This window comes from Rutilus rutilus (genome assembly GCF_951802725.1).
Source record: "Rutilus rutilus genome assembly, chromosome: 11".
Taxonomy (NCBI): domain Eukaryota; kingdom Metazoa; phylum Chordata; class Actinopteri; order Cypriniformes; family Leuciscidae; genus Rutilus; species Rutilus rutilus.
Window position 1 is genome coordinate 40,368,276 of NC_140216.1, and position 24,890 is coordinate 40,393,165.

General features: G+C 39.5%; 2 protein-coding genes across 2 annotated transcripts in view; both read right to left on the bottom strand.

Annotated features, from left to right (window-relative positions):
* Window positions 1-3,900: 3,900 nt before the first annotated feature.
* The window catches only part of LOC311300278 (NACHT, LRR and PYD domains-containing protein 12-like), a 156,343-nt gene continuing 135,353 nt past the window's right edge, over window positions 3,901-24,890 (bottom strand). Inside the window, exons 13-18 of the mRNA XM_084424466.1 lie at window positions 11,902-12,075; window positions 10,675-10,848; window positions 6,921-7,094; window positions 5,947-6,120; window positions 5,402-5,575; window positions 3,901-4,854 (exon numbers count right to left, since the gene is read on the bottom strand). Coding sequence (XP_084280592.1) covers window positions 4,836-4,854; window positions 5,402-5,575; window positions 5,947-6,120; window positions 6,921-7,094; window positions 10,675-10,848; window positions 11,902-12,075 — 889 coding nt within the window. The 3' untranslated portion in view covers window positions 3,901-4,835. The remainder of the gene's footprint in view (window positions 4,855-5,401; window positions 5,576-5,946; window positions 6,121-6,920; window positions 7,095-10,674; window positions 10,849-11,901; window positions 12,076-24,890) is intronic.
* Window positions 14,759-20,246, bottom strand: LOC311300311 (uncharacterized protein). Its single transcript, XM_084424542.1, has 2 exons — window positions 14,934-20,246; window positions 14,759-14,848 (listed from the first exon to the last, which is right to left on the bottom strand). Exon 1 carries the CDS (start codon window positions 19,531-19,533, stop codon window positions 18,463-18,465), a length of 1,071 nt encoding a protein of 356 aa, XP_084280668.1. The 5' UTR covers window positions 19,534-20,246; the 3' UTR covers window positions 14,759-14,848; window positions 14,934-18,462.

Genomic DNA, 24,890 nt, shown 5'->3' on the forward strand with positions numbered 1-24,890 from the left:
TAGGCTGGTAGACTCTTTCGCCACTAAATGTACTTCCTGCCACTTTAGCTTTATTTTCTCTAGCCATGATCAGCCCATTAGAGCTGTGTGGCTACTGCCTTTTACAATATACAGTGGTAAGTTTATCTTCTGTTTGTTTAGCTCTACAGTCACATCCACGACTCCCGAAAGAGGAACAAGCTCACCTGTGCATGTTTTCAAGGTCAGCTTCGCTTCCTTGAGACAGAGGTATGGACACTTCTCTTGGTAAGTTGACTTCGCCATGAGCGATACAGCGGCTCCTGTGTCCACTTGCATGGGAACAGCCTTTCCATCTAGCAGTGGCGTCACCCAGTAGCCATCAGAATTTGTAGAACACAGACATTACATTTGAATATTCCTTTTCATCAGATTCATCCTCTTGTTGTTTCCCTGTATATTCCACCTGATTTATGTTTGTCTTTTTGAATTTTCTGACATAGCTTTTCTTAAACTCCACAGGTTTAGCTGGATTTACTTTCTCATTTTGCTTTTTGTTTTGGCATACATGCTCAATATGCCCTTTTTTTCACAGTTTCTGCCGTCTTTGTCTTTGAACCAGCATTCCTGTGCCAGATTACCACTCTTTCCACAGCAGTGACATGCTTTCTTACCATCATGTTTCATTCTTTCACTGTACACTTTGTGGACTTGACTGGATGTGCTTAACTCTTGTGCATCTTTTGCAGCCATTTCCATGGATACACTGATTTCCATAGCTCACTCTAGAGTTAGATTACTTTCGCATAGGAGTTGCTTTTGAATGGTCTCACTACGCAATCCGCACACGAATCTGTCTCGTATAGTCACTCAGTGTTGTGCCGAACTCACAGTGTTCTGACAGACTCTTCAGTACAGCAACAAATTGTGCGACCGATTCTCCCTCTAACTGATTGCGTTTATGAAAGCGGAATCTTTCAGTGATGATGAGGAGTTTTGGTGCATAATGTTCCTGGAGCATTGTTACAATGTCCTTGAATGAGCTATTACCAGGCTTATTAGGCTGGACCAGGCTACGCAGTAGATTATGTCTTACTGCCCATTACACTGAGAAAAGTTGGTACTAGAACCTCATCTTTTATCCCCTTAGCTTTGACAAAATAATCAAACCGCTCTGTATACGAGCTTCACTGCTCGACAGTTTCGTCATATGGTCTGATTTGCCCCACAAGACCCACCATTTTGGTCTGTTTGTCAGTGTACTTTACCACTCACTCTTCTTTTGTAGCTGTCTCTTTTCCCTCCCGTGCCGTTTTGCGTTGTCTTCGTGATGTGCAGCTATCGTTTTCTTTTTCTGATTGCGCAATTTTCCCCACGCTATGAGCTTTGCACTGAGGCACATGCGTTTTGTCTGTTAGCTTCCGATGACGGACGGCGCCGCGGTTAACGAGCCGATGTCATCTGAATAGCACGTACTTTTACAAGTATCGCGGAGAGAGAAGAGAGTGTTTATCCTCATCGCCAGTTTTGTTACATCGTTAAACGATGAGCGTGCACTGCTTGAGTGATGACACTGACACGAGCATTTTCACATGGCAGCTTTTACTGACTCGTTCACTATACAGGTGACACACACACTCCATTGTTCTGCGCATGAGCAATACAACAGGGAACCAGTACGGAGTGTTGAAAGGACAAAACATGCAATTCTTAGAATGTGATACACAACAGTTTGGATCACCCTTGTGAATTATATTTTTTCCCCCTTTTGTTCAACTTTTTCAACTATTTTTGTCTGAGTTATTCGCTACGACGAGACTGTGGTTGCAACTGAACTGACTTTGAACTGAATTTTTTTTGTACAGACTGTGCACTGATTGATCTTTGGATTACAAGTTCCTTATATTCATTACACCCACATTATATATATTCCCATATTATCAGTTTGTGTTTCTGTGTGGACATTTTATGGACTAAGTTGATAGTGAAGGACTCTTTGGAGCTGTTGTTTGGTGATTGTAGCGTAGGCCTATTGTTGATTTCTGGTGTGGTTGTATTTTTCATTTAAAAAAAAATTGGTATGCATTTGTTTTGAACTGTTGTTTGGCAAATATAATTGGATGTGGTTCCCACTTAGTTTTTGTGTTTCATTTTGTCTTTAATCTGAAGTGTTACAACGGAAAGGTGGAAATTTCCATCGATGGTGGGGAGAGTCATGAACAAAATACTACAATAATAGATTACCACAAATAAAAGTTGTTGGTATGAGTAATAGAATAGAACAGAGATAATAGAATTGAGACAAGCATTAAAATAATTAATTTGACGGATAAAACTCACATAGAAAGATTTTTTCCATCCAGACATTAATGATGTACCTCAGATCAGTTGATTTCACTGGTTTGTCCAGAATGGTCACTCCTCATGGACACACAGCTGTGAGTTTCATCTCTGACTGCTAAATCGACTTATAATAGAATACAGTTAATCATTCATATAGAAGATTTAACCCTCAGACGGTCCTCGGTCATTTCTGACCGAAATATTTTCTGTTTTGAATTTCTAAAAATCACAGCTTCATCGGAATGTTATGAAACTTGGTGACTTTTATGGCATTAGGTATGTGAATACAAAAAAAAATTGAGGTCATGATCCGAGCATGCTAAGTGGTCGTAAAAAAAATAGTGACGATTTTGGTCTTCGGTCAAAAATGACCGACCCATAGGAAATGAATGGGAAATTGACCAAAAAAAAAAATTTATCCGAAATTTTGTGTGTACAATCTACAAATCGGCCTCAATCCTAAAAAAAAGTACACCGCTGTAAAGGGGTGACACTCTACAACATCAAGAGTACAAAAAAGACACACCCACCCACACACACACACATACACACACTTTTATACACATAAACACCAATAAATTTTGATTACAAAAAATCTGTTTTGAATTTTTAAAAATCACAGCTTCATTGGAATGTTACGAAACTTGGTGACTTGTTTGGCATTAGGTATGTGCACACACAAAAAAATTGAGGTCATGATTCGAGCATGCTAAGTGGTTGTAAAAAAAATAGTCACACTTGTGGTCTTCGGTCAAAAATGACCCCCATAGAAAATGAATGGGAAATTGAAAAAAATAAATAAAAATAAATAAAAAAAATTAATATTATTTTACAAAAAGTGTTATAATTGAATGAATTGCATTTTTTGTTACAAATTCTGTACAAAAAAAAGTAAATGTGTCCATAAACAGCTGGGGAATTCACATGCCTCTCCATAGAGAACTGTAGATGCCATCTAGTGGTTACACCATGCTTCTACGCTTTCTCTCCATACTCTCACCTGCTTCAAACATTTTTTTTTTGAAGGCCTAGACCAGGGGTGCCCAATCCTGCTCCTGGCGATCGACTGTCCTGCACAGTTCATCTCCAACCCTAATCAAACACACCTGCCTTTAATTTTCAAGTGATCCTGACGTGCTCTGAAGACCTTAATTGGTTGCTTCAGGTGTGTTTGATTAGGGTTGGAGATGAACTGTGCAGGACAGTCGATCGCCAGGAGCAGGATTGGGCACCCCTGGCCTAGACTCTATATTAAACTAAAATACTGTATAATTAAAAAATATATATATACATATATTTATATAAATCTTTTAGTTATTTTCAATGGCAAAAATAGACCATAAATATTGCATAAATATTAATAAATTCAATAAAATTATCTCAAAATACAAAATTAAAAAGAATAAATATTATAGAACAAAAATAAATTGCATTGGTTTTACTGGGATGGAGGAAGTTTCATTTTTAGGCCTCCGGTCACTTCTGACCGGGAAGGCCCAGGATGTGACTCCGAAACGAAGACCGTCTGAGGGTTAAAGTAGAGTTGGCAATAGATTAAAGACAGAATGTATATTCTCTAATTCTAAATGAAAACGAAAACATGATTAACCATTTTATTAGTGAAAGGTGTCCATAGATTATGAATTCAAATTTAAAAAATAGATTTTCATTAAACATTTAAAAGTGGCGATTTATCATTGCTTTTAAATAGAAAAGAAATAAAAGACGATAGATGATGAATGTGAATGTAACTATAATCAAAGGCATTTGAATATGTTCTGTGGGCTGAATTACTCAAATTAAGTCATTAAATAAATATTATACATGGAGATGTAGTAGAGCGTTTGCAGTATAAATGTCACTTCTGTAGAAACAAAAGTCAAGTCACCTTTATTTATATAGCGCTTTTTACAATACAGATGTTTTCAAAGCAGATTTACTGTGATTACAGGAAAATAATGCAACAAAGTTTGTTTCGGCTGTACAGCAGATCTAGAAGAAAATAGTCTCATAGTCCAGCTTAAGTAAGTTCAGTGTTGATTCATTTCTGTTGTAAAAAAGTTAGTACTTTAGTTCATTTATCTATACAGCCGCTCTGGAGAAAACCGTGATGTCATCGTCCAGCTCAGTTCAGTTCTCATATAATGGTGTCAATGCAGATCAATAATATTGTTGAATATTAAGTGTCTCCAACTAAGCAAGCCAGAGGTGACAGTGGCAGGAACTCAAACTCCATCAGAGACAGAATGGAGAAGAAAACCTTGGCAGAAACCAGACTCAGTCGCTGAGTTATCCTCTGACCAACGAACAAACAGTGTATGATTATGATTCAGGCATTACAGGTCAGAGGTCAGATTGGATCTGAACATTCAGAATATTTATCCAGTTCCATCTCGTTGAAGGTTTCCTTGTTTGACTTGGATGAAGGTGTGTGTGATGATCACTGTGGGTTTGTGTCTGTTGATTCTGTTGAATGTGATTGTGTCTGTAGTGGCTCTTTATTCTCCATCAGCTGATCCAGAGAAGGTCAGAGACTAACATCTTAACCTGTAACTAAAACACAGACAATCAAATGTGTGAGACATTATTGCATTGTCAACTTTAGAACAACTAAAAGAAACTACTTAGATGATTAAGTGAGAGATCATAATATAATACTGTGATACACGATAGTTAAAGCTGTTTTTAAACATTCAGATTTTGCTTTTGTTTCTAAGTCACCATGAATGATGACCCTTGACCCTTATTTATAATCATGTATGAAGGTCCTCTTTCTGTCACTGGGTCAGTTTTATTTATGATAAAGAAACTAGTGATAAATATTTACCATTATATTTTATTGCAATTGAAATTCTCTCAAAATACATCATTTAGGAATAGAAAGACAACGATAAAAGCAAAATATTAAATTGTTTGAAATAAAATGAAACTTGAAGATATTTAATTGTTGCTATAAACTATTATAAAAATAAATAAATGAATCAAACTCTTATTAAACATGTTTATAGTGTGTAATTCACCATCACAAGGAAAGTAAACTAAGAAGAAACAAAAATAACTTTCAATTAAAATATGAACAGTTTTAATCATCACTACTCACTCAAGCGTCTCCAGTTTATAATGAGGATCCTCCTTCAGATCAGAGAGCAGCTTCACATCTGAGTCGCTTAGATTATTCCATGACAGATTCAGTTCTCTCAGGTGTGAGGGGTTTGATCTCAGAGCTGAAGTCAGAGCAGCACAACCTTCATCTGTAACACCACAATACTTCAACCTGTAGAGAACAATGACACTCTTCAGTCTCTCAGTTCAGAGACCCGCTTCTACAAACTGCTTGAGTTAACTGGTTAGTTTCCATTTGATAAAAATTGCAAGAATATAAATTTTTTAGGCAAGTACCCAAAAATCATCAACATATCTGTATATTAACACAGCTGTCACATCTTTACATCATCCAGTCATGTTTAATCTATCATTAATATTGTAAACTGATGTCAGACACATTGGAAAAAATCTAATGAAAATAAAAGTAAAAGCAACATTCCCATTAGTAATTTCAGTTTTTTTTTTTTTTTTTTTTTAAATGGCAATCATTATTTACCATTAAAATAGAGGACTATATTGGGACATTTTATACAATCTTACCACAGTTTCTCCAGTTTACAGTGAGGATCCTTCAGTAGATCAGAAAGCTGCTTGACTCCTGAATCTCCTACTTTATTCCATGACAGATCCAGTTTTCTCAGGTGTGAGGGGTTTGATCTCAGAGTTGAAGTTAGAGCAGCACAACCTTCATCTGTAACACCACAATCACACAACCTGTAGAGAACAATGACACTCTTCAGTCTCTCAGTTCAGGATCTACAGCTCAGATAAGCAGAACTTCACAATCAGAGACTTAATCTACGGCACCATTAACAGGTCCAGTCTAAGGTTCAGACCCGCTTCTACAAACTGTTTGAGCGGGTTAATTTCCATTTGATAAAAATTGCAAGAATATTCGATAACACTATTTAACAGTGTCCTTGTTACATATGTTACATAAACTTACCATAGTAATAACAGTAAATTATGCATAATTACATGCAACTAACCCTCAACCAAATCATAATCCTACTCTAACCCTATAGTAAGTGCATGTAGTTGTTTAATATAACTCAGTACTTAAATATATAACTACACTGTAACAATGACACCTTAAAATAATGTGTAACCGAACATTATTATTTTTTTATTCAAGTACCCCCCAAAAAATCAACATATCTGTATATGAACCCGGTTGTCACATCTTTACATCATCAAGTCATGTTTAATCTGTCATTAATATTGTAAAATAACGTCAGGCACATTGGAGAGAATGTAATGAAAATAAAATCAACATTCCCATTTGTCAGGGTGTGGTGCATGCAGAAAAAGGCGAAGAGGCACAGAGCTCCAATTCAAACGTTTTATTACAATAATACAATGCTTAACAGAGGCAGGCAGGAAGGAACACACATACTCTAAATACAACTTACAACGGATGATGAACAAGGCAAAACACAGGGCTTAAATACATGGGGAAACAATCTTATTCACCACAGTAGAGAGACAACGTTGAGACTTTTATAAAATCTTACCACAGTATCTCCAGTTTACAATGAGGATCCTGCAGTATATCAGAAAGCTGCTTGACTCCTGAATTTCCAGCTTTATTCCTTGACAGATCCAGTTGTCTCAGGTGTGAGGGGTTTGATGTCAGAGCTGAAGTCAGAGCAACATAACCTTCATCTGTAACACCACAATCCCTCAACCTGTAGAGAACAATGACACTCTTCAGTCTCTCAGTTCAGAAAACACTGATATAAATAAGATATATATGAATTTCTCCTTTCTCTTCAATAGATTTGTATATGAAAGCAGTTGTTAACTCTTCACATCATCCAATCATGCTTATGTAACCCCTCTCACCCGGGCCCTTCACACCCCGCTCTGTGCGGGTCTCGGGTCTCCGGCATGAGAGTCAGGCGCTCTAACAAGGAGGCTAAAGACTGCAGCCCCTAGCGTCTGTCGCTAGAGCGCCTACTGAGATCAGAGGAGTGAGGTTTACTCGCACAGCAACTACTAGCTGGCATCCGTTACACTTATAACTATTGTTGTGGAAAATATGCAATTGTCCTTTTACAAGTAGGCCTTTTTGTATACTAGTTAACCTGTAAATAATAAAAATATATTTAATTGAAACTAAGCTCGCCTACCAAAAGTCTTTGATTTCTAAAAAACTGAACAGACCATGAAGAAGTCTTCTGACCTATAGATTGTGAGTATGAAAATTCAGATGCTTATGATTTTGTCAGGGTTCTGTCACTTCTGTCTAGATCATTTCTTGGTTTTGTGACAGAGCTCTGACACTCCTGTTTTTGTCCCGTCTTTGTCTGAGCGTGCGGTTTCGAGCGTGCTTGAGCAGTGCACTCATTTGTCTACGTGACTTGTTACATGTGCGGAGCGTGATGTTTGGATCCCGGCACGTCGGTCTAGTTTGGTTTCGGTTCTGTGTCGGGATTCAGACATCCATGCATCCAGGATAAGCCTTTGCTCATTCTCGTGTGCTCCGTCTTGTCACATGAGCGTACGGTTTCGAGTTTGCTCGGACCGTACACTCTTCTGTCCACGTATGTTGTTGTGTCCTGTGTAGCATACGGTTTGTGTTTACATCGGCCGTGTGCTTTCATGCCATGTTTTGTCTTGTGCTGTATAGCACGCAGCTTGTGTTTATCACTAGCTGTGTGCTTTCATGTTGTTATGTTTTGTGTGAACACGTGGCATATGAGTGTTCTCATTAGCTGCGTGTTCATGTCTCATTTTGTGTGAGCACATGGCTGGTGATTTATTTTAATGGCCATGTGCTTGTGTTTTTGTCATGTTTGTTGTAAGCACATGGCTTTTCATGTACAGTGAGGAAAATAAGTATTTGAACACCCTGCTATTTTGCAAGTTCTCCCACTTGGAAATCATGGAGGGGTCTGAAATTGTCATCGTAGGTGCATGTCCACTGTGAGAGACATAATCTAAAAAAAAAAAAAATCCAGAAATCACAATATATGGTTTTTAACTATTTATTTGTATGATACAGCTGCAAATAAGTATTTGAACACCTGTCTATCAGCTAGAATTCTGACCCTCAAAGACCTGTTAGTCTGCCTTTAAAATGTCCACCTCCACTCCATTTATTATCCTAAATTAGATGCACCTGTTTGAGGTCGTTAGCTGCATAAAGACACCTGTCCACCCCATACAATCAGTAAGAATCCAACTACTAACATGGCCAAGACTAAAGAGCTGTCCAAAGACACTAGAGACAAAATTGTACACCTCCACAAGGCTGGAAAGGGCTACGGGGAAATTGCCAAGCAGCTTGGTGAAAAAAGGTGCACTGTTGGAGCAATCATTAGAAAATGGAAGAAGCTAAACATGACTGTCAATCTCCCTCGGACTGGGGCTCCATGCAAGATCTCACCTTGTGGGGTCTCAATGATCCTAAGAAAGGTGAGAAATCAGCCCAGAACTACACGGGAGGAGCTGGTCAATGACCTGAAAAGAGCTGGGACCACCGTTTCCAAGGTTACTGTTGGTAATACACTAAGACGTCATGGTTTGAAATCATGCATGGCACGGAAGGTTCCCCTGCTTAAACCAGCACATGTCAAGGCCCATCTTAAGTTTGCCAATGACCATTTGGATGATCCAGAGGAGTCATGGGAGAAAGTCATGTGGTCAGATGAGACCAAAATATAACTTTTTGGTCATAATTCCACTAAACGTGTTTGGCGGAAGAAGAATGATGAGTACCGTCCCAAGAACACCATCCCTACTGTGAAACATGGGGGTGGTAGCATCATGCTTTGGGGGTATTTTTCTGCACATGGGACAGGGCGACTGCACTGTATTAAGGAGAGGATGACCGGGGCCATGTATTGCGAGATTTTGGGGAACAACCTCCTTCCCTCAGTTAGAGCATTGAAGATGGGTCGAGGCTGGGTCTTCCAACATGACAATGACCCAAAGCACACAGCCAGGATAACCAAGGAGTGGCTCTGTAAGAAGCATATCAAGGTTCTGGCGTGGCCTAGCCAGTCTCCAGACCTAAACCCAATAGAGAATCTTTGGAGGGAGCTCAAACTCCGTGTTTCTCAGTGACAGCCCAGAAACCTGACTGATCTAGAGAAGATCTGTGTGGAGGAGTGGGCCAAAATCCCTCCTGCAGTGTGTGCAAACCTGGTGAAAAACTACAGGAAACGTTTGACCTCTGTAATTGCAAACAAAGGCTACTGTACCAAATATTAACATTGATTTTCTCAGGTGTTCAAATACTTATTTGCAGCTGTATCATACAAATAAATAGTTAAAAAATCATACATAGTGATTTCTGTTTTTTTCTTTTTAGATTATGTCTCTCACAGTGGACATGCACCTACGATGACAATTTCAGACCCCTCCATGATTTCTAAGTGGGAGAACTTGCAAAATAGCAGGGTGTTCAAATACTTATTTTCCTCACTGTATGTTTCCTTGTGCCATGTGCTCTCCTGTCGATTGTCTATCCCCACCCATCTTGTTACCTTATTATTAATTAATTTGCTCCACCTGTCCTCCCTTGGTGCCTGCCTTGTTTGCTCTCCTTATTTATTCTCCCTGTGTTTGCAGTCCTGTGCTGGTTTTTTTGTCGTATGATTGTGTGATCCTCCTGTACTCAAGTCAAGTCAAGTCTTCCCGCTCGGGGTAGTTTTTGTTTGCATTTGCTTTATTTTTACTTTTAATAAAAGCCCTATTCTTCTGTTCTGCCGCTCCTCCGATCTGGAATGCCCTCCCCGACCATCTGAGGCCACATCAAACTATTGAGACTTTTAAAACAGGGCTAAAAACATTTCTTTTTAGGAGAACTTATGACTTTTAACTACTATGTCCATTTGTATTGATGTTTTTACCATCCTTTTATGATCTTAACGGTAGCACTTTGAGATTTGCTCCAAATGTAAAGTGCATTACAAATATAATCTATTATTATTATTATTATTATTATTATTCCGCGATTGAGTCCTCGCCTCATCTCCTCAACCCCAAAACCTTAACAGATTTAGGACAGATTTTACGCACTTTAACCTGAGAATAATCAAAATAAGGTTAAAGGTGTCTAGAAAAACTCACCATAAAACATTATCAAAAACTATCAAAAGTAAAATGACCTCAGAAGCTTTGGAAAGACTCTAATTAAGATTAAACATCCTTTTCAGTTACTTGATGGTAAATCTTTTTTGTATATATTATTTTTGTATATCCTTGATTATTCACCAGAGGAGAAAAACAGACGACGTTGAGACGTTTATAAAATCTTACTTGAGTATCTCCAGTTTACAGAGAGGATCCTGCAGTAGATCAGAAAGCTGCTTGACTCCAGAATCTCCAACTTTATTCTCAGTCAGATCCAGTTCTCTCAGGTGTGAGGGGTTTGATCTCAGAGCTGAAGTCAGAGCAGCACAACCTTCATCTGTAACACCACAATCCCTCAACCTGTAGAGAACAATGACACTCTTCAGTCTCTCAGTTCAGGAAAGACTGATATAAATAAGATATATATGAATTTCTCCTTTCTCTTCAACAGATTTGTATATGAAAGCAGTTGTTAACTCTTCACATCATCCAATCATGCTTATAACTATTGTTGTGGAAAATATGCAATTGTAAACTACCTGTAAATAATAAAAATATACTTAATTGAAACTAAAGCTCGCCTACCAAAAGTCTTTGATTTATAAAAAAAACTGAACTGAACAGACCACAAAGAAGTCTTCTGACCTATAGATTGTGAGTATGCAAATTCAGATACTTATGATTTTGTCAGGGTTCTGTCACTTCTGTCTAGTTAATTTCTTGGTTTTGTGACAGAGCTCTGACACTCCTGTTTTTGTCCCGTCTTTGTCTGAGTGTGCGGTTTCGAGCGTGCTTTAGCTGTGCACTCACTTGTCTATGCGACTTGTTACATGTGCGGAGCGTGATGTTTGGATCCCGGCACGTCGGTCTAGTTTGATTTAGATTCTGTGTCGGGATTCAGACATCCATGCTCCGCGTCTTTTTTTTTTGGGAGCGCACAGGATAAGCCATCGCTCGTTCTCGTGTGCTCCGTCTTGTCACGTGAGCGTGCGGTTTCGAGTTCGCTCAGACCATACGCTCTTCTGTCCACGTGTGTTGTTGTGTCCTGTGTAGCACGCGGTTCGTGTTTACATCGGCCGCGTGCTTTCATGCCATGTTTTGTCTTGTGCTGTGTAGCTTCGCAGCTTGTGTTTATAAACGTTACAAAACCTTAACAGATTTAGGACAGATTTTACATACTTTAACCTGAGAATAATCAAAAATAAGGTTAAAGGTGTCTAGAAAAACTCACCATAAAACACAATCAAAAGTAAAATGACCTCAGAAGCTTTGTAAAGAATATAATGAAGATTAAACATCCTTTTGGTACCATCCTTGATGGTAAACCTTTTTTGTATATATTATTTTTGTATATCCTTGATTATTCACCACAGGAGAAAAACAGACGACGTTGAGACTTTTATAAAATCTTACTCGAGTATCTCCAGTTTACAGTGAGAATCCTGCAGTAGATCAGAAAGCTGCTCGACTCCAGAATCTCCTACTGTATTCCCTGACAGATCCAGTTCTCTCAGGTGTGATGGGTTTGATCTCAGAGCTGAAGTCAGAGCAGAACAACCTTCATCTGTAACACCACAATCCCACAACCTGTAGAGAACAATGACACTCTTCAGTCTCTCAGTTCAGGAAACACTGATATAGATAAGATATATATGAATTTCTCCTCAACAGACTTGTATATGAAAGCAGTTGTCACGTCTTCACATAATCCAATTATGCTTATAACTATTGTTGTGAAAAATGCAATTGTCCTGTTACAAGGATGCCTTTTTGTAAACTAGTTAACCTGTAAATAACAGAACTATATTTAATTGAAACTAAGAAGCTCGCCTGCTAAAAGTTTTTGATTTCTAAAGACACTGAACTGAACAGACCACGAAGAAGTCTTCTGACCTATAGATTGTGAGTATGCAAATTCAGATGCTTATGATTTAGGAAAGATTTGACATACTTTACCTAACCTGTGAATAATCAAAATAAGGTTAAAGGTGTCTAGAAATACGCACCATAAAACACTATCAAAAACTATCAAAAGTATAATGACCTCAGAAGAATCTAATGAAGATTAACATCCTTTTCAGTTACTTGATGATAAACATTATTTTTGTATATCATTCATTATTCACCACAGGAGAGAAACAGACAACATTGAGAGTATTAAATCACATTTGATTCAAATTCAGATTACTTATTTATTCTTACGGAGCCTGGTTGGTTTAGTTTACCCCTATATGTTAATTAATGCATTAATTATTAAACATGTACTAACATGTAGTTAAGGCTTCTGTTATTCATGTATGAATCCTTATGACTGCTGTCGTAGTTAAGTATAGCTCTACAATGGTTCATGATTAGTTCATATCTTCGCTAATCATGAGTTCATGTTGAAATAACTATTAATACAGGTATTAATATATGATTATTCATGTACTGTTATTGTAAAGGGTTACCTAAGATATATTTGAGTTTCTCCTATTACAGTATTGCTTTTGTACAAAAGCACATTCCAAAAATAATAAATATGATCAAGTTTTATCAGTGTAAGGATGTTATCAGAGTGACTTACTGAACTGATCTGGATTCTTTAACCACAGGCAGCAGCTTCTGAAGAACTTCATCTGCTGTATTTTGTGCTCCAATAAACTGTTTTAGATTAAAAACATCCATATTCTGCTCTGATGTCAGCAACACATAAACCAGAGCTGACCACTGTGAAGAGGAGAGTTTGGTTCCTCCTATTTCTCCAGATTTCAGATAATCTTGGATCTCCTGCATCAGAGAATCATCACCCAGTTCATTCAGACAGTGGAACAGATTGATGGATCTCTCTGGAGAGCGATTCGCCCCGATTATCTGTTTGATGTTCTGAACTGTTTCCTCTTTGTTGTAGGAGAATCTTCCAGTCTGTGTCAGTAGTTCTCGTAAGAGAGTCTGATTGGACTCAAATGAGAGACCCAGAAGGAAACGCAGGAAAAGGTCCAGATGTCCATTCTTACTCTGTAAAGCCTCATCCACAGCTCTCTGATGCAGATCAGATAATGAATGGTATTTCTTCTGGTTTATGATTTTAGAAAATAAACCTTGTTTGGTTTTGTCAAACACATTTCTGTTCTTATATGTAAAGTGAATGTGTGCATATAGAGCTGCTAGATGTTCCTGGATGCTCAGATGAACAAAGCAGAAGACTTTCCCCTGATACAAGCCCAACTCCTCTCTGAAGATCTGAGTGCACAATCCTGAGTACACTGATGCTTCTGTCACATCAATGCCACACTCTCTCAGGTCCTCCTCATAGAAGATCAGGTTGCCTTTCACAAGCTGTCGATAAGCCAGTTTCCCCAGTTTGAGAATCATGTCTTCGTCTTTCACTCTCTTCTTATAGTCCTTATCATGTTTGATGTTGGTCTGAATGATCATGAAGTGTGTGTACATCTGAGTGAGAGTCTTGGGAATCTCTCCTCTCTCTGCTTCACTCAACATCTCCTCTAGAACAGTGGCTGAGATCCAGCAGAACACTGGGATGTGGCACATGATGTGGAGGCTCCTCGAGGACTTCAGGTGTGTGATAATTGTATTGGCCAGACTCTGATCACTGATTCTCTTCCTGAAGTATTCCTCCTTCTGTGGCTCATTGAAGCCTCGTACCTCTGTCACTCGATGGACACACTCAGACGGGACGAGATCCGCTGCTGCTGGTCTGGAGGTGATCCAGATGAGAGCAGAGGGAAGCAGATTCCCCTCAATGAGGTTCATTAGCAGCTCGTCCACTGAGGCTGATTCAGATATATTACACAGTTTCACTTTGCTCTTAAAGTTCAGAGACAGACGACACTCATCTAGACCATCAAAGATGAACAACACTTTATATTCAGCACTGGATATTTCTATTTCTTTTGTTTCAGGGAAAAACACATGAAGAAGATCTGAAAGACTGAGTGTGTTGTCCTTCATCAAGTTGATCTCTCTGAAAGGAAGTGGAAATATGAGCTGGACGTCCTGATTCTCTTTCCCTTCAGCCCAGTCCACAATGAACTTCTGCACAGAGACTGTTTTTCCAATGCCAGCGACTCCCTTTGTCAGCACAGTTCTGATGGGTTTGTCTTGTCCAGGTAAAGGTCTAAAGATGTCATTGCATTTGATTGGTGTGTCCTCTGTTTCTGCTCTCCTGGATTGTGTCTCAATCTGTCTCACCTCATGCTCATTATTGATCTCTCCACTTTCACTCTCTGTGATGTAGAGCTCTGTGTAGATCTCATTCAGGAGAATTGGGTTTCCCTGCTTTGCTGTTCCTTCATACAGACACTGAAACTTCTTCAGCAGATTTGATTTAAATGTGCTTTGGACCAGTTGAGAATCATGACTAAAAGAATAAATGATTTGATTAAAACATTGAAGAAGTAAAAGTGATAGTAAAATATTTTTATGTGTAGACAGAAATGTTGTACCTCGGATTAGATGACATGTGTCTTCCCCTAAATGTTCCTCGAGTGTCCATAGACTGTTCACTAATTATGGACAACCACGGACAGAACAGAGACAATACAACAGAGTCGAGAAAACAGAGACAAGAGTTCATATTAGGGATGGGACGAGTACTGATTTCACTATAAACCAGGATAAAATGCACTGACGTTTGGTAATATCATTTCAAATTTAACCCTCTGGGGACCAAGGTGTTTTTGGAGCCCTTGAGATGTTCTGACATGCCTTGAAATTTGTGCTTTTTTCAGTTATTTATAAACATGTTAATGGCAAAGGTGTAAAATCACTCTATATAGCACAAACAGGGCTACCAAAATATGCGGGCAACGTGTATGTAGATGTTTGTATTTTTAAGAGAATAATGTTTATGCGTGGTTATTGGAAAAAATTAAAATGAAAGTGGCTGAATTAAGACCACAAAACACATATTAAATATGTGTCCACAAGACTTTTGTCTAATTGATGTTGTACCTTTGAGTACTGGCTTCAAAATTTTGTGAAAATAGTCTTGCTTTATTGTTAACAAAAAAAAATACATTGATTTAAATGGTGTAAAACAGGTTTTGCTTGGAAAGCCAATATGCGAGGGGGGCGTGAAGGAGTAGTTTACACCTGGGTTGTCCCACCCACTCTGCATAATGACTCTGAATAGTCATTCATTCAGGTGTGACACTGACTGAGCCACAATGCAAGGACAATGTATTTAGAAGAATACTTATATTGACCATTTAAGATTTCGCTTACATCTATCTTGTAAATATGTTTAGCTATTTTACTAAAAATGTTACAATTACAACAATAATTACAATTTCAACAATATTTCAAGTGTACTCTTTCTTTGTAAAAAAAAAAAAGAAAGAAAAAAAAGATTATAGGCCTACATTTTATCATATGTATTCATTAGTTTGAATATAGCCAACATTGGAACATCTAACATCTTAGTCTATGACTTTATTTTTGACAAAAATAGTGTGACTAACGCCTGACTAACGTTGTTTTATTGAAATATCAGGGCATATAAATGTTAATTTACGTTGCTTATACAAATACATTTTATTTCAACATATTCCAGTCGATTTTTACTCATCTCAGTAGGCTATGGCAAAGCAGTTTATTCTTTCACACACAGACACGCGATTCATATTTAGGCTAAACACTCTTTACAAATATGTACCCTTCATTCATCTCACAGAAACGCGAGTCATATTATAGAAATGCGATTCATCTTTTTGCGGTTTATAGGCCTACACTAACGTTATTCCATAACGTTATTCCACACTTGAGAAAAGAAAACAGCCTACCTCACTCCTCAGCGCGATCTGCTGCTCATATCAGGAAATATTTCTCCTCATCAGCACTGTGGAAACTTTTCTCCATAAAGGCTATAATGTCTCACTCACGCTTTGTTTACAGCTGATGTGGGGGCGTTTCACAGACTGAAATGGTTCTCAGAATTTGCGTTTGAATAGCGCGCGCTCTCCGGGGAGTGGTCAAATTACTGTGAATCATCTCGTAATGAGCTCGACTGGAGTCGCTCTCTTTGTATACAGATTACAGAAACTAAGAATATTTGTTTTTTATATAAATGACTTCATTTAAAAGATGCGATCTCAAGCTTTATGCCCGTGGGTCTGTTTGCCTGTTTGACTGAATTTTCGCGGAGTTATAGATCATTTCGAACGCGTTTCAAACGGGAGTTTACTGACAGAGAGAAGGCAGAAATCGCATCATCTTAATTTTTCTTTATTTGTCAAAAAGCAAAACACTTTATTTTTATTGTGAGTATACAGAAAAGAAATAGAAACTGAACAGGATCGATTGATGTATTACACGAAAATGAAAGATCAAAATTAACAGAGCATTTAGTGTTTATTTTCATTGCTAAAAAAAAAAAATGAGCAAAACACGCGGGCGCGTTTTTGGTCCCCAGAGGGTTAACTATCATTAAAACCGTGTTTGATTATCACGATTTTAATAACTCGCTGTAATTCCTGTCCGGCCAGCAACAGTCTGATGCAGGCGCAGCATGCAATATATCTTTATTCGAGAAGGGATGGTGGCATAAGGCAATGACCGTTGCTTGGGAGATTTTTCAGCCTTTTTAGAGGACCAAATCTGAGGTGTGGTCATATTTTGGCTTTTACAAAAGTCCTGAGGGAAACTTAAATTGAGGATGGTCACTCTGTCTGCAGAACATGCACAAAAAAGTCGCTGCAATAGAAACACTTCAAATCTGTAGAGTCGTCTTGTGTGACCATCACCCACTGTTGTATAGCGAACGCAGGGCAAGTTAACTTTGACCTCAATACCAAAACTACGTCTGGGAAATAATTGGGCACAAAATATTGTTTTAAGTTGAAATATTTTCATCTTACTCTCACTTGAAATAAACGTGAAGCTTCCGCAAAGAAAAGTTTGCAGCAAGTGGCTTTGAGCCAAAAACTAACAAGTTCAAACAAGACTATTAAGAGTGACATTCAATGGATAATAATGTATATTCATTGTACACTTATTACACCGTTTTTATTTTTTTTAACCACATAATTACGGGGACTTGCGTGTTTAAAATTTATTTTGTACAGTCTACAAAACAATCGTCCAGACAAGATGATAACAACATTATCAAACTCTGTAAACAATAAATCAACTCTGATTTCATTTTCAGTACAATCAAAAATGGAGACGCAAGACGGCAAGTTGTTGAATGAAATGAGAAACGTCAGTTGTGATACATGGATGTGCGCTGTCTGTGTTATGCGTTGCTATTGACGACGGTCATTATAAGGAAGGATATGCCACAGAATAGAATCTTGTTTTAAAAAGTGCATGTTTAAAAATAATCCTGCTTGTTTTATTTGTTGTTTGTTGATTTTCAAATATAAAATGTTTTGAAATGTTTGAAATATGCATCATCAGCATATTTTGTCTGAAGAGCAGTCCTGGGACATCATCAGCACGGCAATGCAGCACAGCATCTCCTTCCGCTTTTTCAGAGAACAGGGTTACAGTCAAGTAACCCGGAACGTTCCCTTTCAAAAGCTACAATCGATGCTGCGCTGCTTAGCGCATTGGGAACGAGAATATCCACGCCGCCGTGCTTGACGGTGTCTGGACTCCTTACGGTTGTGTAGGTGTGCCCACAAGAACGCAAGAAAGCCCTAGACATAAGCTTGTGACGTTGACTCAAGGACGTGAGAGCCCGGAGTGGCATGAACATCCAAGCTATAAAATCTTCTGAATGTGTGCGGAGAGGACCAACCTACCGCATCACAAACAAATTGCAAGGGGGCACCTTTTGCCAAGGCAGCAGAGGAGGCGACCCCTCTGGTGTAGTGAGCCCTTAGACCTGTTGGTGAAGCTTGGCCACACGCCTCATAGGCAAGAGAAATAGCATCCCTGACCCAATGTGACATGGTCTGTTTGGTGGCGGCAGCACACCTGATTCAACTCATCAGCTCATTATCACATGGGTTAATGAGCTGATGAGTTGAATCAGGTGTGTTTGATTAGGGAGACAAAGAAAACGTGCAGTGTTGGGGGTCCTCCAGGAGCAGGGTTGAGAACCACTGCCTTAGGCAGGTAGTCAGGATGAGGATGCAAAATCACTTTCACCATTCCTGGGGCAAAGTCTAAGCAGGATGGTGATATTGATAGAGCCTGCATATCCCAGATTCTTTTTAGAGAGGTTATAGCCATAATAAAAAACATCTTTAGGGTCAGAAGTTTTTCAGAAGCTGACTCTAGAGGTTCAAAGGGAGTCTCAACCAGACCCTCGAGGACTATAGCTAAGTCCCATGAAGGGATCTTGGTTCTTACGGGAGGCCTCAGTCGTCTGGCCCCATGAATGAAGCGAGTGAGCAGAGGATGTCTCCCGAGTGGCACCCCGTCAACCAAGGTGTGGCAAGTTGAAAGAGCAGCCACATCAAACTTGAGAGTAGCGGGGCATGTGCCTGTTAATTTCTCCTGCAGGAATTCCAGAACTGAAGCAATCTGACAGTTGACCGGATCTGCATGATTTATGACATACCACCTTTCAAAGACACCCCATTTGTTGCCATAACTCTTTCTAGTGGAGGAGGCCCTAGCACTTAGAATGGTCTCAATAATGGCAGGCGAAAGCCCAGTGTCCCTCAGTTGGTACCCATCAGGGGCAAAACATGAAGGTTCCACAGGTTGGGCCTGGGATGGACTATTGTGCCCTCCGCCTGGGACAGAAGGTCCCTCCTCTCTGGAATTTCCCATGGCGAGCCGTCGAGGAGAGATATTATCTCCGAGAACCATACTCTGTTTGGCCAACAGTATCGCTATCAATAAGAGGCAAGACCCTTGTTGGCGAACTCTGGCTAGAACTCTCGGGAGCAGAGATACTGGAGGAAATACATACAGGCACATTCTGAGCCATGTGTGCGCCATCGCATCCAGACCTAGGGGGGCTGGGTGACTCAGAGATAAGTAGAGGGGACATTGCGCTGTCTGTTGGGAGGCGAAAAGGTCCACCTCCGCTTCGTAAAATCTGGTCCAGATCTGTTTTACTACTTCTGGGTGGACTTTCCATTCCCCCATCTGTAGTTTCTGTCTGGACAGTAAATCCACTCCCACATTCAGATACCCCGGAATGTAAACTGCCCTGAGTGACAGGAACTTTTCTTGGGCCCAGAGAAAAATCTGCCTCGCTATTCTTTTCAGATTGCGTGAGTGCAGACCTCTCTGGTGATTTTTGTAAGAGACTGCCGCTGTGTTGTCCACCTGCACTCGGACATGAAAGCCTCTCAACTGGGGAGAAAGTATTTCAGGGCCAGAAATACAGCAATCAACTCGAGGCAGTTGATGTGCCAATCGAGCTGATGACCCGATTCCCCTTGAGCTGGACGACCACTTAAGACCGCTCCCCAGCCCATCGGGGAGGCGTCTGTTGTTAGCAATCTGCGACGACAAGGCGCCCCTAGAGTGGGATTCAAGGAGAGGAACCGGGGTCTGAGCCACAGAGATAGTGTACTAAGCCCTCAACTAGTGTTGTCACGATACCAAAATTATTGTTTCGATACCGATACCAAGTCAAGTATTGCGATTTCGATACTTTTTCAATACTTTTCCTGAAAAGGGAAAAACACTCTCAAATATCATTGCTGTGCTTTATTTTAAAACCGGGACAACATTCTAATCATATAACACACTAATAAATGAACATATGAACAGCAGATATTAAACATTTGAACAAAATATGAAATATCAAAATATAAAAAATAAATTAGAGCAATGACATTCAAGGTAAAATATATATATATATATATATATATATATATATATAAATTTAGCAGCATTATCTCAGTTATCATAAGAAACATAAGAGTTACCAGTAGCCTAATAACTTCATCTTGATTCTGAACTTTGAATAAAAATATTAACAGCGATTATATTAAACAATGATTAATATTGGTAACATATGATCATTGGTGGTGATATATTTGACATATGAAGAGAGAGTTGTGGAAGGCCTATAGGCTACTTCATGTTAAACATAAATATATAGCAGCAAAGACAACGTCGGCAGTGTTGACGGCAAAATAGGCTACAGAATATTTTGTTCTGTATTGAGAGGTGCAATATTTGAAAATCGATAATATATTTTTTATTACATTTATATTGTATTTATGTCAAAACCTATACTTTCAAACATCAAAATGTCATTTATTAATATGTATTCGTGTCAAAATGACATAGTAACATCTTTTCCTATTCTATTTTGCCTAGAAACGCTTCCAACACGCTTGCTTCCAATCCCTTTGAGGATTGGCCCTTGGATGAAATCCCCTGGCTTTTAGCCACAACTGAAACGGTCTCATGTGCAACAGCCCCAAAGGAATTACCGTGGATGCTGAGGCCATGAAACCTAACATTCTTTGGTACTGATGAACAGTGCGATCTTGGCCTAGCCTGACTTTGCTCATGGTTAGCCGAATGGTCTCGATTAGAGCGGGAGACAATTGTGCCCGCATTGTGATTGAATCCCAAACGATCCCGAGATAAGTCATTCTCTGGGCAGGAGAAAGAACACTTTTCTTGGTGTTGAGTCTCAACCCTAGAGAAACTAGATGAGCTAGATGATAGAACAACCCGAAATTGGTATGCTTTGCCCCCGAAAGCGAACCTAAGGAACTTCCTGTGTTGTGGCAATATTTCTATGTGAAAATATGCGTCCTTCAGATCGATCGTGACAAACCAATCGTGATGATGAATTTGTGACAGTACTTGCATCGCCTCCGGTCTCACGGAAGTGGAGACCACGCCGTTGAAACGCGGAGGACAATGAATAAATTGGATTCTGAATCCTGTATGTACTGTGCTTAATACCCATGCCAGACTCTCTGAGAGTGGTATCAATTTTGATACTTCCTTTTGAGGGGATGTTAGATGTTCCTTGTCCTGGATGATAGCAGGAAGCAACGGAACATCTAACAATTCGCTGGAAACCGCAAAGCATCAGAGGTGACGGGGATGGAGAGGTTTCGTGGAGGTAACGAGAAGGGCCGGTCAGATGAAATACATGCCCCGTCCCTCGGGGGGCTACCCCCACCAGAATGGGCGCCAGACCATCAAGACTTCAGGTCTGGCTTGGGAGGTTGCTGAGCTTGACGAGCCTGTCTCCAGTTTTTACTAGGGGGAGCATGGCTCCTCCTCATGTTTCTTAACCTCCCTGAACTTGGTGTTGACCGAGTCGCCAAACAGGCCAGAGGGAGAAACCGGGGAGTCCAGTAGAAAGACACGGTCCTTATCCTTTATCCCCGTGAGGTTGAGCCTGACCTGCAGCTCGGTAAGCTTTACCCATGAGCGAAGATGTTATTCTACACGGCTTCAAGGGGAGGGTAGGTTTTTTAAGCGAAGATGCAGACCCAGGGGAGAGATAGCTTGTGAGCGTCTCTTCAACCTGGGGCATCTCCGCATACCCTCGCGCCTTCCCACCCACTATAGTCGAAAAAGTCGACGTCGAGGGCACAAAGTTAGACAGCTCTTAATGGAGGTCATCGAAGAAGGAGAGAGACTGATGTTGAGGTCTCTCCCCCCTGCCACTGGACAAAAACCTATCCTCAAGCTTACTGCGTTTGGGGGTCTCTTGTTCGCGAGGCCAGTCAAGCTGCAATCTGGCCACCGCAAGAGTAACCACCTCGAGTAGTTCCTCGACAGATTGCGCAAGGAACGCTCAGAGGTTGGCTGCTCGAAGTCCGTAGACCCAAGAGAGTCATTATCGTCTCCTGCGTGAGCCGAAGAAGCACCGGGGTGCGCTTTGCGATCACGCGAGGGAAAGTGTGAATCTGGTGAACAAGCAAGCGAAAGGGACGGACCCGTCTCTTGCTCGTCAACCAAATCCATTCGGGAGCCCCGCGATGATAATGCGGGTGTGGACTGAAAGTAGCCAAGACGAGTAGGAATCATTTTAACTGTGAACTGTTCACAATGCTCACACTCTCCCGACTCCAATGCAGCGGCCGCATGCTCCTCCCCCAAACACAAAGCAGTAAGCGTGTGTATCCAGTTCTGACATAGGACGAGAACATGGAGGGACACAGCACTTAGCTTGCTGACTCATTTCTCTTTTTGACTTTTTGAAACTCTTTTAAGATCGTTAAGAGATGAGAAAGAGACAATCTGCACACTGACAGGTATAAAGCTAAATAACTCCTAACCAAGATCTGTAGCAGAGAAAGAAAATAGATGCTTGCACACCAACACAGAGAGATCTCTGAAGACAAAAGACCTGACAATGCACCTGTGGCTCATCTAATTATAGCCTTGTGTCGCGGGTGCACGCCGATGACGTCACTGACCGAGACTATATTACTTCTATATTTACACACTATATTCACAGCAGGTCACGATTAAAGACGTTTTCAATGCACTAAGCAGCGCAGCATCGATTGTAGCTTTTGAAAGGGAACTCTGTATTTTAGCACAAGTATATTTTGCAGCTGAAAATTAGTATTAAAAAATTAAATAATTTAATTAGATGGACGATGATCAGAAACGTTTAACTTGAGTGTTTAAGTTGTAAGGGGGAATTAATAAAATGGTCAGAAATGGCCCTGTCTGTATTTAATGTTTTAATCATTTAATTGAAGTGTTCGTCTGTTGTCTGTGTGAAGACACAAGAGATCGTTCTGACACTGATAACAGCGGCAACACACACTCGGCATGAGATCAAAAACACCACATTCCAGCACTAGAATGAAATTAACACAAACTAACGAAATGAATACTCTTGCTAGTCAACTGGAGATGTTTTGTTTGTATTAGGTACATCCGTGCTGCGAGATGTTTCAAAAAGTGAAATATCGACCCTGGCAAAGAGTGGTGGGCACATGGGCACATGCCCACATGTCCAACTCGCAAATTACGCTTATGTTTGTTGCATTATATGCCAAACGGTGACAGTTTAAAATTGGGACTCTGAAGCAGTGTATTTAAGTTTTTTTATCTCTGTAACTCAAGAAGTTCTAAAGATATCCTTTTAGATTTCAGTTCTTAGCAATATTTTCTTTTGATATATTTTTTATATTTTTTCAGGGCCTATGTGGTTCAATTCAATAAATTTTTCTTGTTTTCTTATATTACAATAAATGCATAGAACAAACCTGTCTGAGAGCCAAATTTTTTTTATTTTTCCAAGGTTTGCATGCATGTAACTCGAGAAGATCTATCTATCTATAAAATGTTGTACATCAGATCAGATGATGTGTGTTTTCCCTCGAATTTCTCTGGCCGATCCATAGACTCGTCACTCTTCATGGACACACAGCTGGGGCCTGTTTCAGAAAGGAGGTTCAACCAACTCTGAGTTAAAACTTGAACTCTGAGTTGACTTACCCTGAGATGGGAAACTAGTTTTTCGGTTACAGAACAGCTGAAATTAGTTAGTTCAATCAACTCTGAGTTGACTGACTCTGAGTTAAGTGAGTGCACAACAACTATAAAAAGCCATTATCAATGGAGCGCAGATATTATGAGTCACCATGGCAACAGCGCCAGCCAAAAAGAGGTCTGCATATGCAACGTGATCTCATGAGAATACGTGTGTATTTTTACGTAAAGTGTGAGCTTCTGCAAGCATACGGAGAGTACGAACACATTATTATTTTTTAAATATCGGCTGCAGCAGCAAAGGACAGAGATTTAGCTAGGGAGAAAATAGTTGCTCGAGTCAGTGCGTAAGTTTAAGTTTTAAGTTTTAATTACTGTTATACAGTGATGGGTGTAATTAATTACCAAGTAATCTAAATACTGTAATTTAATTAAAGAGATTACTCTTAATTCTTCTGTAATTTAAAGTAAAATCTGATATAATTGCATTAGAATATAGAACAATTCTGTATATTTAACAAACATTTTTAAAGGGCATATTTGTAATGTAACCTTCTCCCTCTACACACTTTGGTCAATTCAAGAATAATTCATGCAATTGTATATTGTTTATTTGAAAGCATTAAAAGTGCAGTTTCTTGTCTCTCCTTGTATTGTTCAAGTGGTTGAGGTTGATATGGGATTTAGTAATAAGTAGACCAATACTTTCTAAAGATAATCATTATTACATTAATCTAATTACACTGTTGAAGATGTCATTTGTGGTTAGTAATACAAGTAACTTACCCAACTGTTATAATATCTGAGGTGAAACTGGAAGAACAGTGTGTTATTCAACCTAGTTTTAATTTTCATGTAGGTGCAATCCTGCAGGTATTAAAAGAACATGGCAGCAGCTGAAAATTAAATATAAAAACAATTCAATCAAGTAAGGCTTGAGCATATCATGGGTGTAGGCTACCTGACTTTACAAACATTTGACATACTAAATAACTAAAGCATCCAGTGCCTAGTAGTGCAGTAGCATTTTTGGCTAAGGGGATTCCTGGAGGGACTTCAGAGCCAGT

What these genes read in the sequence shown, in the direction of transcription:
- LOC311300311 (XM_084424542.1), bottom strand. Translation starts at nt 19,533, where the DNA reads ATGGGGGAATGGAAAGTCCACCCAGAAGTAGTAAAACAGATCTGGACC.